The sequence below is a fragment of the Perognathus longimembris genome, chromosome 22 (assembly GCF_023159225.1).
Source record: "Perognathus longimembris pacificus isolate PPM17 chromosome 22, ASM2315922v1, whole genome shotgun sequence".
In the NCBI taxonomy this organism is placed as follows: Eukaryota; Metazoa; Chordata; class Mammalia; order Rodentia; family Heteromyidae; genus Perognathus; species Perognathus longimembris.
In genome coordinates this window covers 8964290-8982792 of record NC_063182.1, presented here as the reverse complement: position 1 = coordinate 8982792, position 18503 = coordinate 8964290, and the positions used below count along the sequence as shown (strand labels likewise).

Below are 18503 nucleotides of genomic sequence, written 5' to 3'. Positions count from 1 at the left end.
GCACCAAGAGATAGCCCGATGCTTTCCAGCAGCCTCCCCTGCTTCCTCCCTCTGCCTAGCCCCTCCTCTCCGCTAACTCTTGGGGACATTCTCAGGGCTTTTGTTTCCATCAGTTTAACCTTCTCCACCCGTTCCCCAGGCCTGAGCTCCATGGAGCCTGAGGACATGGAGCCTGTCCCCAGCTGTTTCGCCTAGTGACCTCTGCCCTGCACCCCAGCCAACCCCCCCCCATCCCATCCCATCCAGCCCACCTGCCGACCCTCGGCGTCTCCCTCCAGTGGGCCAAGGCCACTCAACTGTCCTCAGAGGCCCCGGCCCGGGCTGCCCCGCTCACTACGCCCTGGGTGTGCTCGCAAAGGCAGGCGCCCGGCTCGCCACACCTGTCACCTCCGCGCCCCCGCCGTCACCTCTGCAGCCACACCTGTCACCTCCGCGCCCCCGCCGTCACCTCTGCAGCCACACCTGTCACCTCCGCGCCCCCGCCGTCACCTCTGCAGCCCCACCTGTCACCTCCGCGCCCCCGCCGTCACCTCTGCAGCCTGGTCCGGGCTCAGGTGTGGTCCCGCAGGGCGTCCCTCCACAGGCCGCGATGCCACTGCAGAGGGCGACTCGGGGCAGGCGGAGCGGGCCCCACGGCCGCCAGCCCCACCTGCCCGCTGGGCTCCGGGAGCCGGAGCCGCCGCCGCCGCCGGCATGGGGTGGCAGCGGCCTCAGAGTCCGGTTCTCGGTGAGTGCTCGTAAGCAGCTGAAAGGGAAACAGAAACAACTGGGCCCACGGCCCGCGAGGCGCCACGGCCCACGTCGAGTTCGCTCCGTCTGCGCCGCTGGCGGTGTGTGCCACGAGCAGCAGGCTTTAGCACCGAGACCCTCGGCCTTTTCTGAAGTCCACGCAACCAGCAGAACAAAGGCTGAGCCTCGGTCCGGCATCGTCCAGCTGCCCTCGTGCCGGCCGCGGCCGCGGGTGCAGTGGGAAGAAGGGCGCACTCGAATTAGGGGAAAAGAGGACTTTGAAATGTTTTCCTGTTTTGGAACCTAAGCTAGAATGTCAGTGGAGTGAGCCCCATTCTTTCTGTTGTACGACTCGAGTTTTGACAAATGCAGCCCCTTTTCCTGTACGATTCACACAGATTTCGGGTGCTGTCCCAGGAGAGTCAAACCTCCACGTACCCTAAGTCTTGGCAAGCATCCTTTCCCTAGACTTATCCTTATCAGAATGTCATGGAAATGGAAGCGCATGCCTTTGTCTGCTACCTGTTACACAATGCAATTCAATCAGGAGATTGCCTGGAAGTATGGAAAGGGTTGTGTGCAACCTGCTTGGTCTTTTTTATTGCCAAGTATTCCATGGGGATGTGCCATCGTTTATTAATTTATTCTTCTAGTTTACTTTTTGAAAAAATTTTTAACTAGAAGTTTGAAGTAAAGCCTTTGTATAGCCTTTGTATAACAATTTTCTTCATCTTGAGTAAACATCTAGGAATAAAACTGTTTTGTTCTAAGTAGGACATGTGGCCCACACTTGTAAACCCAACTAATAAGGAGCCTCAGGCAGGAGGATGAGCAGTTTGAAGCTAGCCCAGGCAGTTAGTGAGCCGCCATCTCGAAACCAAAGAGCACAAAGCCAACAGCGGGCTGGGCTCAATGGCAAGGACGGCTCAATGGCTGTTTTCTGTGGGGCCCATCCCCCCACTGCGTTCCTCCACAATGCATACGGATCGGATCGGATCCAGCAGCTCGGGGCTGTTCAGTCGCTTCAGTAGATTGAGAGTGTGGCAAATGGTATTTTACTAACATCTTTTCAAACTTTTTGTCTATTTTATTGGGGTAACAGATTTTTTTGTGTTGCTTTTTTTAAACTAAAGATTGAAGAGCTTTAAAAAATTAAAACAGGTTCTCAACACATAACTTTATGAAATATTTACAAATTACATTTTCCCTGGCTTTACTATTAACACTTTCACCGAACAAAAGTCTACTTTGTCCAACTTCAAAAGTCAGAGATTTATCTCCTGTTTTTGTTTATAAAAGGTTTTATAATTTTATAGTTAAATCTATGGTTAAAGTTAATTTTGTGCAAGATATGAAGCACTCATTTCAAAAAACAAAAACAGCTATCCAACTGGATAAGCAGCACTTATTGAAAAGGCAATCCTTTCTCCACCAGGTGCCTTTGTACTTTTGTCAAATTGCAATTCAACTAAATAATGCAGTCATCTCTTGTCCAGTATTGCCTTTTGCAGCTTCAATTCCTTGGTAAAGCTTGGCCCAAAAATATTAAGATGAGAAGTTGCCCAAACTAGCATTTCACGTGCTTCACGCTGCACGCCACTGGAGCTGCGTGCTCTTCGGAGACACCCCCCTCGGCACCACGCTCTGCGTGCCACCCCCACCAGCCACGCCTAGCCACGCCTAGCCACGCTGCTTCAGATAGGCCTCGGGAGCTACAAAGTGCTACCTTTAAGGAGAGGTGAAATTTCTCAACTTAATGAGGAAACAAAAAACAAACGTATATTGAAGTTGCTAAAATCTATATTAAGAATGAATCTTCTGTATGAGAAATTATGAAGAAAAGTAACTCTATACTAATTTTGCTATCACACCTTAAAACTGCTACAGTGCACGCACAGGGGGTGGTGGGTGGTTAAGGTAGGAAAGGCATTCAATTGGTACATTTGTGATTTGGGGGGGTGGGGTGTTGGTTGGACTCAGGGCCTGGGCACTGCCCCGGAGCTCTTTTGCTCAAGGCTAGCACTCTACCACTTGAACCACAGGTGCACACCCATCAACTTGTCCATTTATAGAAAACACTAGACTGCACGGCACTTGGTACTGTCAGGGCGGTCTGGTGTGCACAGAGGTCCCAGAAGGGATGTGCGTGCATAAGGAGAGACTACCGTGGTTTTGCGCCGTGATTCGCTGGTCTTTGTGTCTGCCCTCTGACCAGTCACAATGCCTTGACTGCCATAGCTTTGTGGTCTTGAAATCAGCCCCCCAACTTTGCTCTTTTTCAAAATTTCTAGCGATTCTAGTTCCTCCAGGTTCCCACATAAACCTGCAAGAAAGACACTTGACATCTACAAATTTCCTGCCAGGGTTGCACTGGGTCTGTGGATTAATTTTGTGGGGACTACATCTGTGTTATCGACTCTTCTAATTCATGAACTCAATATGCCTCTCATTATTCAGATCTTTGATTTCCTTCATCCGTGTTCGAGTTTTGGGCACAGAATCTCACACGTCACTTTTCCAATGCTATTATAAACTGTTCTGTTTTTACACTTTAATTTCTAATTGTTCATTGCTAGTGTACAGAAATACAATTGATTTCTGTACATTGACCTTGTCTCCTGTCCTTGATAAACTCATTTGCTAGTTCTAGATTTCTCATTGATTCCATGAAAATTTCTACCTTAACAATCATGTCATCTGTGAATCTAGTTTTACTTCTTTTCCAATCTATATGCTTTTTATTCTATTTTCTTGTTTTAAGCATGCCACCCAGGACTTCAGGACAAAATTGAGAAGAAGTTACGAGAAATACTTCTCTTGTTTCAATCTTAGGGGCCTTTCACTATTAAGTTTGAGGTTAGGTGTAGGTTTTAATGTAGTTTTCTTTCATGAGGTTAACAGTTCCCTTTTTATTTGTGATTTACTGAGTGGTTTTGCTTTTAGCAATACTACGATTCGATCAGGGCTTCACAATTACTTGGCAGGAACTCTACTGTTGAGCCATGCCTCCAACCCTTTTTTGGCTCTGCTTATTTTTGAAATAGTGTCTTTCTTCCTGTGTGTGCCTAGACTACAATCTACCTATTTCCGGCTTGTCATACCTGAGGTAACAATCACGCACTGCTAGTCCAGCCTCTTTCCCTTGACATGGAGTCTCAGAGGTTTTTTTGCACAGGCTGTCCTGAAACTGCAGTCCTCCTAATCCCAGCCTTCCACACAGCTAAGATAGGCACGTGGCACCACGTTCATCTCCTGGTTGAGGAGTCTTGAATGTCCGTCTAGGGCTGGCCTCCCACCACTATCCTTCCAAAGCTAGGGTTACAAGCGGGAGCCACTGGTGCCTGGCCGGTTTACTGAGGATGGAAACCGGGCCTTGGTGCATGCCACGCAAGGGCTCTGCCACCGAGCTGCAGCCTCAGCTGTGGCGGCTTTTACTAGGTTCTAGTATTGGACTTGGCCAAATGCTTACCAGCCTCTACTTTTTTCCCCCTTGGTCTGTGAATATAATGACTTGAGCTGACCTAGACTACTTATTCCAAGGCCTGGAATTCAGTCTCTGAAACTGTATCACTTCTAAATAAATTTTAAGAGCAATGGCAGACAGAAGCTCTCTGCTCGTTCTGAGAGTGAAGGATGGCATCCGTTCCGAGGCGGCTCTTCTTGAAGCTGGAAGAGACCCTGCTCCCACTCTGGAACACACACACACACACACTTGCATGCATGCCAGTATTAGGGCTTAAACTCAGGGTTTGTACTCTCAATTTGGCTTTTTCACTCACTACTGGTAGTCTATCATTTGAATAATTAGAATTAAAAGTCTTGGGTTCGTCAGCCTGGGCTGACTTTGAACCATGATTCTCAGACCTCAGGCACCTGAATAGCTAGGATTATAGGTAGGAGCCACTGGTGCGTAGCTGACCTTGATTTTTGTCCTGTGACTTCCAACCAAGCAAAGCATTTATTGGGGTGTTTTAAGGCTTGAAGGTAATTCGTTTCCGAGCAACAGAAACCTGATACCATAAGATACCTTCTCAAGGAATTGGCCAATTAATTCCTTTACCTTGTCAAACTGATTTATCATTATAGTATATCCACTTATTATCCTTTAATGCCTATGGAGTTTGTAGTGATATCTCCTTTCATCCCCAATATTTATGCCTTCCCTCTTTATAAAAAATCCATCTCTTAGTTTAATTGATTTCCTCTAATTTTTGTCTTCAGTTTTATTGTTTCTGCTTTTATATCTATGGTTTCCTTTAATTCTGTTTTCTTTTTTATTTTTTTTTGGCTAGTCCTAGGCCATGAACTCAGGGCCTGAGCACTGTCCCTGGCTTCTTTTTGCTCAAGGCTAGCACTCTGCCACTTGAACCACAGCGCCACTTCTGGCCGTTTTCTGTATATGTGGTGCTGAGGAATCGAACCCAGGGCCTCATGTATACGAGGCAAGCACTCTTGCCACTAGGCCATATTCCCAGCCCTTTAATTCTGTTTTGTTTGAGCTTTATTCTCTCTTCATTTACAAGATACTGTGTAAATTACTCTGTCTGTTTAAGCTGTTACCTAATCACAGGTTTACATGATGTATAATAATGCCAGTTTCACAGCCCTGTTCCTGGCTTCTGAGCCCGAGCAACCAAGCATGGATCGGCCTCTCCCCCTCTACCAAGCGAGTGCGGGTCGGCCTCTCCCCCTCCACCGAGCGAGCGCGAGTCGGCCTCTCCCCCTCCACCGAGCGAGCGCAGTGCGGCCTTTCCACCTCCGGCCTCGGCTGTCCACAGGAGACGCTTCCACACAAACTACCCTGCGTCTCCTCTTCCCCTCCTCGCCCACCTGCCCCCACCCCTTTCCACTGCAGCCGGTGCTGCCTGTGCCTCACCCCCACGGGGGACAGCTGGCTTCTCCACGAGTCATTCGGGTCTCTCCCTGCCCTGGAAGTCAGTCCTCCTTCCCTTGCTCGCTGCCCCGCCTGGGGACTTCTGCCCCGCCTGGGGACTTCTGCCCTGGCGCAGCTCGTGGCTTTGATAGCAACACTCACCTCACTCCGTGGCTTCCTGACCGCTGCAGCCCCACAGTGCTTCGTGTTGTCACTCACACTATGCTTCCTGTCACTGTCTTGCTCACAGCAGGTCTTGGCGTGTGTGGAAGGGACGTGTCAACACAGCCGGGGCTGCCCGAAGCCCTGCCACGACCTCTGTTCAGCACTAACGGTCACCACCACCACCAACGCCACTGCGCCTCTGCTCTCGGCCCTCCTCCCTCCTGCTTCCTCCAGCAACACTCACCTGCGTGAGTGCTCCCCACTGACCGCTCTCCTCACCCTCCTCCCTCCTGCTTCCTCCAGCAACACTCACCTGCGTGAGTGCTCCCCACTGACCGCTCTCCTCACCCTCCTCCCTCCTGCTTCCTCCATCAACACTCACCTGCGTGAGTGCTCCCCACTGACCGCTCTCCTCACCCTCCTCCCTCCTGCTTCCTCCAGCAACACTCACCTGCGTGAGTGCTCCCCACTGACCGCTCTCCTCACCCTCCTCCCTCCTGCTTCCTCCAGCAACACTCACCTGCGTGAGTGCTCCCCACTGACCGCTCTCCTCACCCTCCTCCCTCCTGCTTCCTCCAGCAACACTCACCTGCGTGAGTGCTCCCCACTGACCGCTCTCCTCGCCACCCCGGGCCCTCCTGCTTCCTCCAGCAACACTCACCTGCGTGAGTGCTCCCCACTGACCGCTCTCCTCGCCACTCCGGGCCCTCCCGTGTCTTCACGGAGCTGACACCCTCTCCACCTTTCCCTGGCCTGTCTTCGAGTCTCCCGCTTGAGTACCATTGGCCTTCTCTGACCTTCACTAGCGGCCTTCTCAGCCCCATGACGCCCCCTTGCTACCCTGTGCCCCTCTCCCTGCCGCACTGAGCTCTCAAGATGGAGTGTGGACTCGTGAGCCCCAGCACGCCCAGGCTTAGCACTAACCAACCAATTCCACTTGAATACAAGAATGAACAAGTCAATTAATGAGAACCACGCGTGCTGAGGGGGTGGCGTGTGCGGACTCTTTCCCACCATGCCACTCCTTGTGTCTGCCATCTTTCCCGAGGGCCTGGGTCAGCTCGGAAAGGGCGTCAGCAGTCCGGGTGGGCGCCCACCCTGGCTCTCGGTCCTTCTCCCTGCAAGGCCGCGCAAGGCCCGGCGCGTGGAGGAGGCGGCGGCAGCTTCCAGGCTGTGCTGGAGAGAAGCCACAGCACCCAGGCTAGTGCCTGCGGTCTCACTGCTGTTTGCCTCACTACCCAGGACAGGGTAGCCAAGGGGCAGGCAAAGAAGGGGTTCCCTCCAGATAGTGATCAAAGATGCGCCGAGTAGTCCAGACCCGAATCCTGGGTCGTCTGCTCTCTCCCTTCCTGGAATTCCCAAGACGAACCTGACTGAGTCCAAACAGGTTACAGCGGCACGCGCCACCTCCCCATCCCGAGGGAGTGGGGGGGTGGGGGCGGAAGGGTGAAAGGACCTTTGGCAGCCTGCGGTCAGCAGCCCTCATGGCTCGTTCCTGGGTCCCAAGAAAGTTCTAGGAACTGGTGGCCTCCCGTGGCCATACAATCCTGCTATTCTACACAGCACACCGGAGGTGGAAGAGTCACTGGGGATCTGAGCTAAACTAGCAGTGGGCCTCACTCACAGTGACCTAAGCCTTGCCCTGCTAGCACCCAGGGGACCGGCATAGCTCCCCACAGTCTTGCCAGCCTGTTCCAGGCCAACATCTGCTCCGTGGCTCAGCAACCACCTCTGCAAGGATGTGTCCTAGCCCAGGTTCAGCCCCAGCCCCAACCCAAGTCCTCCTCTCTTCCCATGCCAGCGGCCAAGGCAGCCACACCCCCCTTCTCAAACCACCCACAAGCTGCCATCAAGTGGCTCTTTGCTATGCTCTTCTGGAACCATGCCCAGCTCTTCGTGACTACAGCAGCTCCACTACTGCTCCTGGGCCTCGTTTCACTGCGTCTAACTGAACCCCCCCCCTGCAAACCCCCACAATGCGCACCCCACTGTGCGTGCTCTACCCTCCCCAAAACACCCTTCGGTCCCCTGCAGAATCCACCTCCCAGGCTGCGGGAGGGTTCAAAGCCAAGGCAAAGGTGTCTGAGAGTAGGCAAACTGCATGCTGGTCCTGACTGTGCCCAGCCCCAGGCTTCCAACCCTGTCAACTGTGCTCCAAAGCAGCCGCGTGGGCCCGGCGGGGCTTCCTCGGGCCGCTCTCTGGGCGTGGGCCCGGCGGGGCTTCCTCGGGCCGCTCTCTGGGCGTGGGCCCGGCGGGGCTTCCTCGGGCCGCTCTCTGGGCGTGGGCCCGGCGGGGCTTCCTCGGGCCGCTCTCTGGGCGTGGGCCCGGCGGGGCTTCCTCGGGCCGCTCTCTGGGCGTGGGCCCGGCGGGGCTTCCTCGGGCGGGCTCTCGGGGCTGGGCAGGCTGGCAGCCACATAGCTTTGGGTGGGCGGGGAGGGCTGAGGGGAAGGGTCGAGTAAGGGATTGCGAGAATGAGGCCACCCCTCACCCCTTGATTTTCTGGGTTCGTTTCACCTCAGCGAGGAGGCTGCCCTGGCCGGCCTTTCTGACTCCCCTTCGTGGGAGCCGGAGAGGCTGTCTCCGCCAGCAGGCGCGAGCCTCCCGAGCATTGGGAAAGGCTGAAAAACAAACTCACCAGAATCCAAATCAGGAAAGCCCAGAGCAGGGGTTGCCATGGCAACCGGTGCAGGCTCCCAGCCTGGCGCTTAGCCTCGCTCCAGCGGGGTCCCGACTCGCCAGGCGTGGCTGCCCCTGCGTGGAGGTCTCCTCCTCGGGCCTGGCCTGCTCCTGCCTGGACACAGAAGAGGGGCGCAGGGGGACACCCCTGCCTGCTAGGAGGGCCTGCCTGTGCTCCCACCGCTAGCGGGAACATCACTTCTTCCCAAGAGTGAGGACCACACCAAGGGCAGGCATCCCGCCGCCATGCCCAGGGTCCTCCCTCCACCCAAACCCCAGCACTGCGGCCCCCCAGCTGCCCGGGCACCGGCTGACAGAGCCGCGGCCCCCCAGCTGCCCGGACACCGGCTGACAGAGCCGCGGCCCCCCAGCTGCCCGGACACAGGCTGACAGAGCCGCGGCCCCCCAGCTGCCCGGACACAGGCTGACAGAGCCGCGGCCCCCCAGCTGCCCGGACACCGGCTGACAGAGCCGCGGCCCCCCAGCTGCCCGGACACCGGCTGACAGAGCCGCGGTCTCACCAGGGCCAGAGGCCTAGAAACCACTCTGATGACCCCCAGACCTCCCCTCCCCGCTGGGGGGAAGCGTGGGTACGGAGCTTAGTGCTTTGTGCTTCATGCCGCTAATGCTACTCTCGTTGGTCAGAAACTTTAGTGACTTTTCAAAGGCAAATAACTACTGCCTTGAAAAGAGCCAAAGGTTCCCAACGCCTAAGCCCTGTCCTGTTCTATGGAGCCTGTTACTGGGTGCCCCATCCACCCAAGCCTCCCCTGGGGCCCCCCCAGGCCCCCCCCCAGACACAAGCCTCAGCCCCAGGTGGAACCTCGTCTTCACAGACACACCACAAGTGGATCGCGGCCTTCATGTCTCCTTTTAATGGTCAAGCCAGCCCTGCTCAGGTAAAGCTCCCGCCCAGCAGGGACGTGCTCCCTGCCGCCCAGTGTCCATGAAGAGCCTGCCCCGATGGCCTCCCCTGGCCTCCCTGGCAGCACGCCAGTCTACTCCTGCGGTCAGGACCCCAGCCTCATCTCAGCTCCTTCAGCAAGCTGTCGATGGAAGCCAGCAGTTCCCGGAAGTATCCATCGTCTTCGCCTTCCCGGAGCTCCAAGGTGGCCAGGGCTTGGTACTCGGCCTGCAGGCTGCCCAGCATCCTGCCGAGCTGGGCGTCCTGACGGTAGCGGTCGCGGCAAGTGGCCAGGAGCGCCCCGAGGGTCTGCAGTACCTTCTCGCGGGCATCGTGCTCAGGGAGAGCCAGGAGGTGAGCGGTGATCTCACACCAGCCCTGTTCGCGCAGGCCGGGCAGCAGGTGCACCTGACGGTACTGCTGCAGCTTCTCGGGGGATGAGTCCTGGGTCAGCTCCGCCTCTTCCTCAGCAAACATCTGCCCACCACAGGCCGGGCGCCAGAGGGAGAGGGGGTGGGGAGAGAACACGGAGATTGGTCAGCTCCTGTCAGATGGCTCTTCCATGCAGAGGCAAAGCATGAGGCTGCGCTGCGAGGCCCACTCACTTTCTCCATGCCTTTGTGCCCCCAATGACCCCCCAGGACGAGGCCTGGTGAATCCCTGCTTTATACACGCTCCTCATCCATCCACCATGACACTGGAGGCAGGGGTCTCCGATCCCAAGGTGGGGTAGGTGAATAAAAGTTCCCAAATAGCACAGTGAGATTAATCTAACAGGCTGGACTCAAATCCCTGCTCCACCTTGGCACCTCGCCTCTCTGAGACCCAAGACCATCATTTCTAAAAGGGAGAATATTGGTTGAATTATGAGTAGCAGTCAGTACTTGGCACACAGCCACAGTCAACAAGCATGAGCTTCTACATCAAAGTGCCGCAATCCCAAATGTCGGCTCTATCGGCATTGTCATCGTGTCCTTGTTACTCCACTAGATGCACTTGGACCGTGGCTGCTGGCAGGGTCTGGCAGGTGGAGAGGATGCCACGGCTCTGGGTCAGGACACTGAGTAAGTGGAAGGTGAACAGGAAGCAGGGCGGAGAGCTCGTCCACACCAGATGCCTGCGCGTGCAGGCCTGGGCCCACCTCGGGTTTAAAGGATGGCAAACCATTCTTGTTGAAGAAACAGGGAGGCCCAGGGGCCAGGCTGGGGCCTGGGATTGGGGGGTAAAGGAAAGTTTGGGTGGGAATCACATGCTTGGCCTGAGTCTGGAAAGTACAGAAGCTCAGCTTCTTCAGCAGAGTGGGGTGAGAACCAGTCCTGCCAAGCTTCCAGGCAAGTTCCCAGCTTATTTCAAATGTCAGAGGAGGCTAGAGATTTCCCATCGAGCTGTAATAAATGTACCTCCGAGAAGCAAGAGAAAGCTGGGAAGCCCTGCCTCCCACCCCCACCGAGACAAAGAATAAGGAGGAATGGCATGGAAAGAGGGAAAGCCAGGCAAAGACCAGGGGGCTGCCGGGATAGTTCAAGGTCATGGGCTAAAAAGGGCTGCAGACACAGCCAGGGAGGGGCAGGCTTCTGTAGCCAGAGACAGGAAAGACCGAGAGGAACTCTGTGGTCCTCTTCTACTGTCCCCACAAACCTTCATCTTCATCTTCCAAACACAACCCAGCCCTCCCCCGCCTCTGCCCTAAGTGTCCTGCTTCTGCTGGTCACCTGCCGTGCCCCTCCACGCCCCCACCCCGCTCCCGCTCTACCTTCCTCCCGCCCATGGGTAGCCAGTGCTGCCAGCTTTAAGCACTTCCCAACCCTGGCACTTCTGATGACAGACTGGGATTCTGAGGCGCCACTGCCTCTTCCCCTGACTGGTTTAGTCCTCACACCCTCTTCTATCACCTGTCCATACCATCCCCAAAGGCCTCAAGGCCATTTCCAGACACATTATCCCATGGCCTTGACTCTAGTCATGGTTTCTGACGCCTTGGAGCTCAGCATCACTGCATCTGTTCCCTGAACCTCAGGCTCCCCCATGTACATGCCCTGGGGGATTCTCCAGCAAACCAGTTCCTTAGCCAGCACTGAGCACTGAGCGGGGATAGCCAGTAGATCACTTGTGGAAAGAGCCATGGACAGAGTCATGTCCCTGCACCGACCAGGGGGAATACGCCCACCGTTCCAGGTCAGCACCCCCCTCTGTAGTGAGCCACCATGGCTGAATTAGAGAGTTCGAGAAGCCTAGGGCCAGGCCAAGCCCCACGTGGAATTTTTGGTTCAGCTGCTATATCCCCACACCAGTGCCTTGAAGGTACACGGCAGCTCTGCAGGCAAGCTGAGACTCTCACCCTCAGGCAGCCTGGACCCCAGGTTTGCCTTGTTCTTTCTTCCTAAGCGAACACAAGAACAGCGACCTCTGATGGCTGACGCAGCAGCCCTGAGGCCCTCTGACTGAAACCCTGACATCCCTTGAGGAGGATGACCATGTCCATAGGGTCCTTAAGGACAACACCAGCTCTTCCCCGCTGACAGCACCCCAAGTCCCCCACAGGCAGGTTTCTGGTACTGGAGGACTGGGGGTAGCTTTGATGAAACGTCCTTGGGGTAGGGGCACGCCAGAGGAAAAGGACCCGATTCTCCCAGGAGATGCCCATGTACATGTTTTCCTCTGGGCCTGCCGGCCGGCTGTCAAATATAAAATGTACCCAGGGCATATTACTTGGCTCTGAGCACCACATGGCTGCCTGCTGTTCTGAGAAACTGGGTTTTTACAGCTTGGACTGGGAGAGACAGAAGCAGGCTGAGAGGCGAGACAGGCAGAGGCAGGAGAGGGAAAGAGAGAGCCTGACGGAGCAGGGCAGTGAGACACATTTCAATTCCCTGCGGGAAGGACATGAGCTGAGAGGAGCAGAGGTAAAATGGAGGCTGGAGCTTCCCAAAGGTTCAGCTCTGTCTGGCCCTGCTCCACCACCCAGCAGCTACCTGTCCTGGGGATCAGCTAAGCACCCCGCCGGGATCTCCACAGTAGCTGTTAGGAATCCAAGTCTGGCTGCCCCTACCTCTGCCTCTCTCTCTCTTTCCCTCTCCCCCTCCTCCTCCCTCTCTCTCCCTCCTCTCTTCCTCTTCCCCTCCTTCCTCTTCTCCCCCATCCCCCCTCCCCCCGTCGGTCTCTGTCTCTGTCTCTGTCTCCCTTAATTAAGATGCTTCTCAGGCTTATACAGACAGGAGTGGGCTGGGCACCAAATCTCCTCCCAGGTGGCAAGCTAGTGGTTCCCAGTGCTCTAAAGTGAAACCATTCTTTCTTTTGGTCAGTCATGGCTTGAAGTCTGGGCTTGAGCACTGCCCCTGAGCTCTTCCGCTCAAGGTTAGTGTAAGGTCCACCCTGGGAGGGCTCCATGCAGATGTCCCCCACTAGCTCTCTAGCACTTGAGCCACAGCACTGCTTCTGGTTTTCTAGTGGTTAATTAGAGATAAGTGTCTCACGGACTTTCCTGCCCAGGCTGGCTTTAAACCACGATCCTCTGATCTCAGCCTCCTGAGTAGCTAGGATTACAGACGTGAGCCACTGGTGCCATTATGACCCCTGTCCAGAGCTAAAGCTCCAGAGTAAGCACTTCTTGGGTTTCTAGAATTCTGAAAGTCAGCATTCCCAATCTACTCCTTGGTCTCCTAGCTGCTCCGAAGACTCTAGGCTCCAAACCTCCTGCTCCTCACCACCCCAATTCTCTGCCTTCAGTCACACTGACCTTTGTCTGAATCCTGACTCTGCCCACAGAAAGCACCCCTGTTCCCCCACCAGCCATCAGTGTCAGCTGAGATGGTTTGTTCTACAAGAATCCTCCCTGATCTGGAAGTCCACCCACCACCTGTTTACCCATCTATTCATCTGGACAAAAAGATAGAAGAACACGATTTGGAAAGGTGCCTAAGTCAAGGAGCCAGAGGCAAACACAGCAAAGACAGCCCAGTGAGGGAAGCAGGCTGCCCACCACTCACCTTCTCGGTGACCAGGTCGTAGAGCAGCGTGACCACGCGCACAGCCAGCACCTCCGTGCTCTTGTCCTGCACCAGACTCCTGAGGACCTGCAGCCCCCCCAGCTTCAGGAACTGTTGCTGGGCATAGGGGAAGTGGCGCAGCAGAGAGCATAGTGCAAACAAGACCTGAGAAGCACAGATTGGAGACACATGAGGGCCACATGGAGCGGCATCTGCTCCAAGGTCCAGAAGAGGGAGCTGGGTTTGTCTCAGTGATATATTCAGCTCATTCTGCCCCTTCCCAACAGCCTTGGGTCCAGTTACACCCCATAACCCAGGGCCCAGACTGATCTCAGATATCTTCATCATCACCAAGTGGCAAATGGTGGACAAAAGGAAGTCCAGGGCAGGAGCCTGGAGTGCGGCTGAAGGCCGCCCTGCCACCGCTGCACGCGGGGCCTCCAGGCACCACACCATCCTGCCATCTGCTTTCAGCGTCAGTTCCTCTTTGCCCCCGAGGACGGCACGCATGGAAAATGTGCCTTTCCTTTCAGGCCCCGCAGGTGTGCCAGGCGCAAGGCAGTAGGGAGGAATAGGAACTTACTTTCTTCTTGGCAGTGAGAGGCTGCTCTGTCGCCAAGATGACCAGTAGCTTCTGCAGGGCTCCCCCTTCGATGGCTTCCACCTGGACCTTCGGGTTGCTGGTGGAGGAAGCCCAGGAAAGCATGACCCAGGGGGCTATGGAGCAGACACCCCTTTCCATCCCCAGAGAAAGGCAAAGAGCACAAAGGGCAGTTCCCATCAGCAAGAGAGAGGAATGAGTGTGGACCTGGCTAGGGGCTCATGCCAGCTGGCTGCCCTCCAGCACATGTGGGCTGGATGATCTGGAAGGTACTTCACCTCTACCATCAGAAGGTCCTCCTCACACGGAGGTGGCACGCAGAGGTGTGACTAAAGGGCCCCTGCCGCCAGAAGCCTTCCTCAGTCCTTCTGGCAGGACCAGGCATGGTGTGCACTGGGAGGCAGTGACTGATGGCACTGTCCCCTCTCAGTGAGGAGTTCCCAAAGGCCAGGGCCGGGACCCTCTCCTCAGCTGGCACAGATGGCAGATAGGAGGAAAGTCAGTGGAAACCATGAGCTCCAGGATGCCTCTGAAGCTCCAAAGCAGATCTTCACAAAGACTACCCAGTGTCTCCCCTCTAGACTCTACAAGATAACCTGCTGCGACTTCCTCGTCCCCAGATCCTCCGTGCTCAGAATGAGCCTGTCACGTTGTACAGCCCTCACAATAGGGACTACACAAACACATGTACACAATCATCAATGTGTCAATACCACTAAAACCCTAAAACTCTACCACTGTCTCTGGCTTGCTGGTGGCAGTGATGCCATAGGTACCCACATTTCATGCCCAGTCCTTCTGGATGAAAGGAAGGCCTTCTGTGAGGCAGTTGCCAGGCAGAGACATGGGTAGGAACTCCAGCAAGATGCTCTTTGGCTGATTCCTTGCTTAAGAAGATCACATTGATGATTAAGGAGCACATGCTAGGCATCACAACCTGTATGGTCAGGTTCCTAGGAAAGCTCAGGAGTCCTTGACCCACTGGCAAAACCCCAGAAAATAGAAGGTGCCAATGGGTGCAAGTCTACCATAGTCTCTGTGAGACTCCAGTTTTCCTACTTTGGCAGGGCCACAAGCTTTCTGTTCCTTTAAACCCCAAACCCCTAACCAAGTGGCCTCCCAGTGTCCCAAACAGGGCAGTAGGGCATAGCGAAGCAAAGACAAATTACAGAGAGTTGGTTCCTGGCCCAAAGTTCAGCAAAAGAAGGGAGAGGCAGGCAGTGCACTGTGCTGCTGCCCACAGGAGAGGCCTGGCATGTAGCAAGCGCTCCCTCAACGCTGCCCCCACGGAGTGACAAGGGGCTGACTCATGCTCAGACATGGCTGGCCCCTTCGCTGTCTACCAGGATCCAGCTCCAAGGCTGAAAGCAGACTTAGCAGGTGCAGCCAAAGTTTTCCGGTTGCAGAATGGAGGCTTTGTCCCTCTGCAATCTTGGAATCCCCTCACCAGAAAGGTGGGGAGAATATTACCCATCCCACAACTCCACTCTCGTGTCTGATGAGCAGCCTGCGGGGGGCGGGGGCTGGAGCCCCAGGAGAGGGGAGGCTGACAGCTCTTCCACAGACGGGCAGGCAGCCCAATGCAGGGGGCCTGGGAGTGAAACCTCTCCCCTGACCCCACAAATTAAGAAAGGTAGCTGCTTCATCATTATGTGAGCTAACTAGTGCTGTATCTGCCATCATGTGCCTGAGGAGCGCTCACCCATGACAGGCAGGGTCTAGTGAGAGAAGACGACCACACCATGAAATTCACACACGTCAAATGCTGCTCTTAAAGAGGGGGTCTTCAAGGTCCAACAGCACTGCCTCAGGGAGCACCTCTGTGGAGCTTCCCCTCAGGGGCATCTGGAGCAGTGGAGACAAGGCCCTCTCAAAGCAGCAAGCAGATCCAGCACAGAACCCAGCACCACAGCCTCAGTAAATTGCCCAGGGCTGAGTAACCACAACTCTCCCATTTATACACTGGAACCAGAACAGAGACAAGTTAGGTTCTCTTCTTCCAAAAGTAGGCTAAGTGTGAGCCAGGAGCTACCTGCAGCACTGCCAACCCCGACCTCTGCGCCTCAGATGTACTCCCATCTTTCCCCAAGAAGGGAAATCCGTTTAGAATAGATAATGTATTTCAAACACAGGGGGTGTAAAGCCTGAAGATCTTGCATAAACCTCAGAGCCACTTTTAATAGGCAATACATCCACTTCTCTCTCCTGTAGCAGAGTCCTCAAGGGCCCAGGGGAATACAGCAGGACCAGAGCCAATATGGACCTGTAGCAGAGCACAGGCGTCTGGAAGATCCTTAGTGGAAATACTGTGAGTAATAGCTGACGGTCTGGGGCTATCTCTTGATGGCTTCCTGACCTAGGCGGCAGAGCTCAAGATGATGGGCGCCCTGACAGCTGGGTATCTGAGTGAGTTAAAAAGGCAGGGTTGGGAATGTGGCTTAGCGGTAGAGTGCTTGCCTAGCATGCCTGAAACCCTGGGTTTGATTCCTCAGTACCACATAAACAGAAAAGGCCAGAAGTGGTGCTGTGGCTCAAGTGGTAGAGTGCTAGCCTTGAGCACAAAGTAGCCAGAGACAGTGCTCAGGCCCTGAGTTCAAGCCCCAGGACTGGCAAAAACAAAAACAAACAAACAAAAAAAACACACACAAAAAAAAACCGGCAGGAGCCTGGCGTGGCTCTCTGTGACATCAGCAGTGCTGATGGACTCAAAGTCAACGAAGGATATTAAGAACGTAGCTCATCTCCGATGGGATAAATGAGAATAAACCTTGTTTGGGGCTAAGCTGGCTGGACTGAATAAATACCATTAGCACTTGGATTACTGGAATGTTCACAATCAGCAGGCAAGTCAGCTGTCTGTGTGCAGAGGGACCACAGCAGCTGCTACTCTGTAAATCTTCGGGACAGGCATGCGGGGAAGATGAGGGTAGACTGCAGAAATGGGAAGTGATTGCATTTGCAAAAACCAAACAGTTTGGGTTAGGGTGACAGCATTATGGGCAATCTGCCAAGGGTCTGAGGTCATATTTTAGCTAACTAAGCTGAGCATGTGCTGGAGAGGAGTAGAAGAGCTGGCTTGTGGTGGGGGTTGGGGTGGGGATACCCAGGCTGGGCCAGAGACACCTTAAGAATGTTTCCCAACATGGGCCCAGGGCCTGACGTTCTCCATTGTTGTCATTTAAGGCTGGTTACTTCATTTTCAGTTTTTATATAACTTTCAAGTTTTATATTCAAGTGCAATATAAAAATGTGAGGTACCTTGTTAAAAGATTACTCGAAATTTTGAGATAGCAAAAGTAGAACATTAGATCACAACCCATTTGAATGTGGAAACCCTGTGCCACTACATAGATCACAGGGCCACGGTGGCATGTATACAACTAGGCTAAGGGGAAAATCCAAGTAAAGACTGAAAAGTGAGTGTGGTTCAACTGAAAAGAAGGGAAATGAGAAAACTGCCTCTACGGAGGTCTGGGATGGGAAGTAAGGCAGAGGTTCACACGAGCTAGATAGGACTAGCAAAAAGTACAGGTGAAGCCATGCAGTACTTGCACATACCAGCCACCCAGCCCAGAGGCCCCCCTACCTGTCCATGGGCACTGAACTCATATGCATGTGTTCTCTCACAAGGCCTCTGATATTTCTAAACGGGGTGAATATTCCTTTCCCTAACGTAATAATTGGCTCCAATCATATCCTTTTTAGAAAAATAATTTGGGTCCCAAGTCCACAGGCTGAGACGGTAGCATGTCTCCTTTCATCTGGAACTCTTCCTCAGAACTGTCTTGTCTGACAAGACACTGACAATTGAGAGTGTGGGCCACTTGTAGAACATCCCTCAGTTTGGATTTATCTGATGTGTTCTCATGATTCGATTGAGGTTATGCATTTTGGCAGGAATACCACAAAACAATACTGTTTCTTTCTCAGTACATCATGTCAGGGGACATATGATGTCAATCAGCCCCAAGACTGGTCACAGTCACTTGAAAAGCTTGGTTGTGGAAGTAACTGCCAGATTTCCCCACTATAATGAAACTATTCCTTTGACATGAATATTTTGTATGGAGACATTTTGAGACAGTATGGCAACCTGTTCCTCATCAAACGTTCACTCACTAGTTTTAACATTCACTGACAATTATTGCCTAATTATTAGCAGACTGTCAAATGATGACACCTATCTTCTATTGCTTCTCTATCTGCTAGCACTCTAGTTGAAATAACAGATCTTCCTTATTCATTCACTTGCATCAGTATGGATTTGAGGATTCTTATTTAATCTATGGGATATAATCAACTTTTCCCATTATTTCAGCACTCTAATTTCCTTGAATTAATCAGTAGTGGCTTTTCATTATAGTACCATGAGAGCCTGTCAAATATTTTCCTGAAATACAGACCTCTATAATTCTATCATTGGTCTTATCTCCCAGACTAACAAATCTTTCTGTAAAAGGAAATTAGAAGGGGATGAGAAAATGACGGCGGGGTCTCCTGAGGTGCTAACAATGTTGTGTTTCTGAATCTGAGTAGTGGCTATATGGATGTGTTTGCTTTTAGCGACT

The 18503-nt window shown here is 53.8% G+C and overlaps 1 protein-coding gene across 3 annotated transcripts in view; it reads right to left on the bottom strand.

Annotated features, from left to right (window-relative positions):
* Positions 1-9299: 9299 nt before the first annotated feature.
* The window catches only part of Sil1 (SIL1 nucleotide exchange factor), a 223990-nt gene continuing 214786 nt past the window's right edge, over positions 9300-18503 (bottom strand). For all 3 annotated transcript variants that reach the window (XM_048331639.1, XM_048331640.1, XM_048331638.1), the window contains 3 exons: positions 13918-14014; positions 13335-13499; positions 9300-9825 (listed from right to left, as the gene is read on the bottom strand). In XM_048331639.1, the coding sequence (XP_048187596.1) occupies positions 9469-9825; positions 13335-13499; positions 13918-14014 (619 nt within the window). In that variant the 3' untranslated portion in view covers positions 9300-9468. The remainder of the gene's footprint in view (positions 9826-13334; positions 13500-13917; positions 14015-18503) is intronic.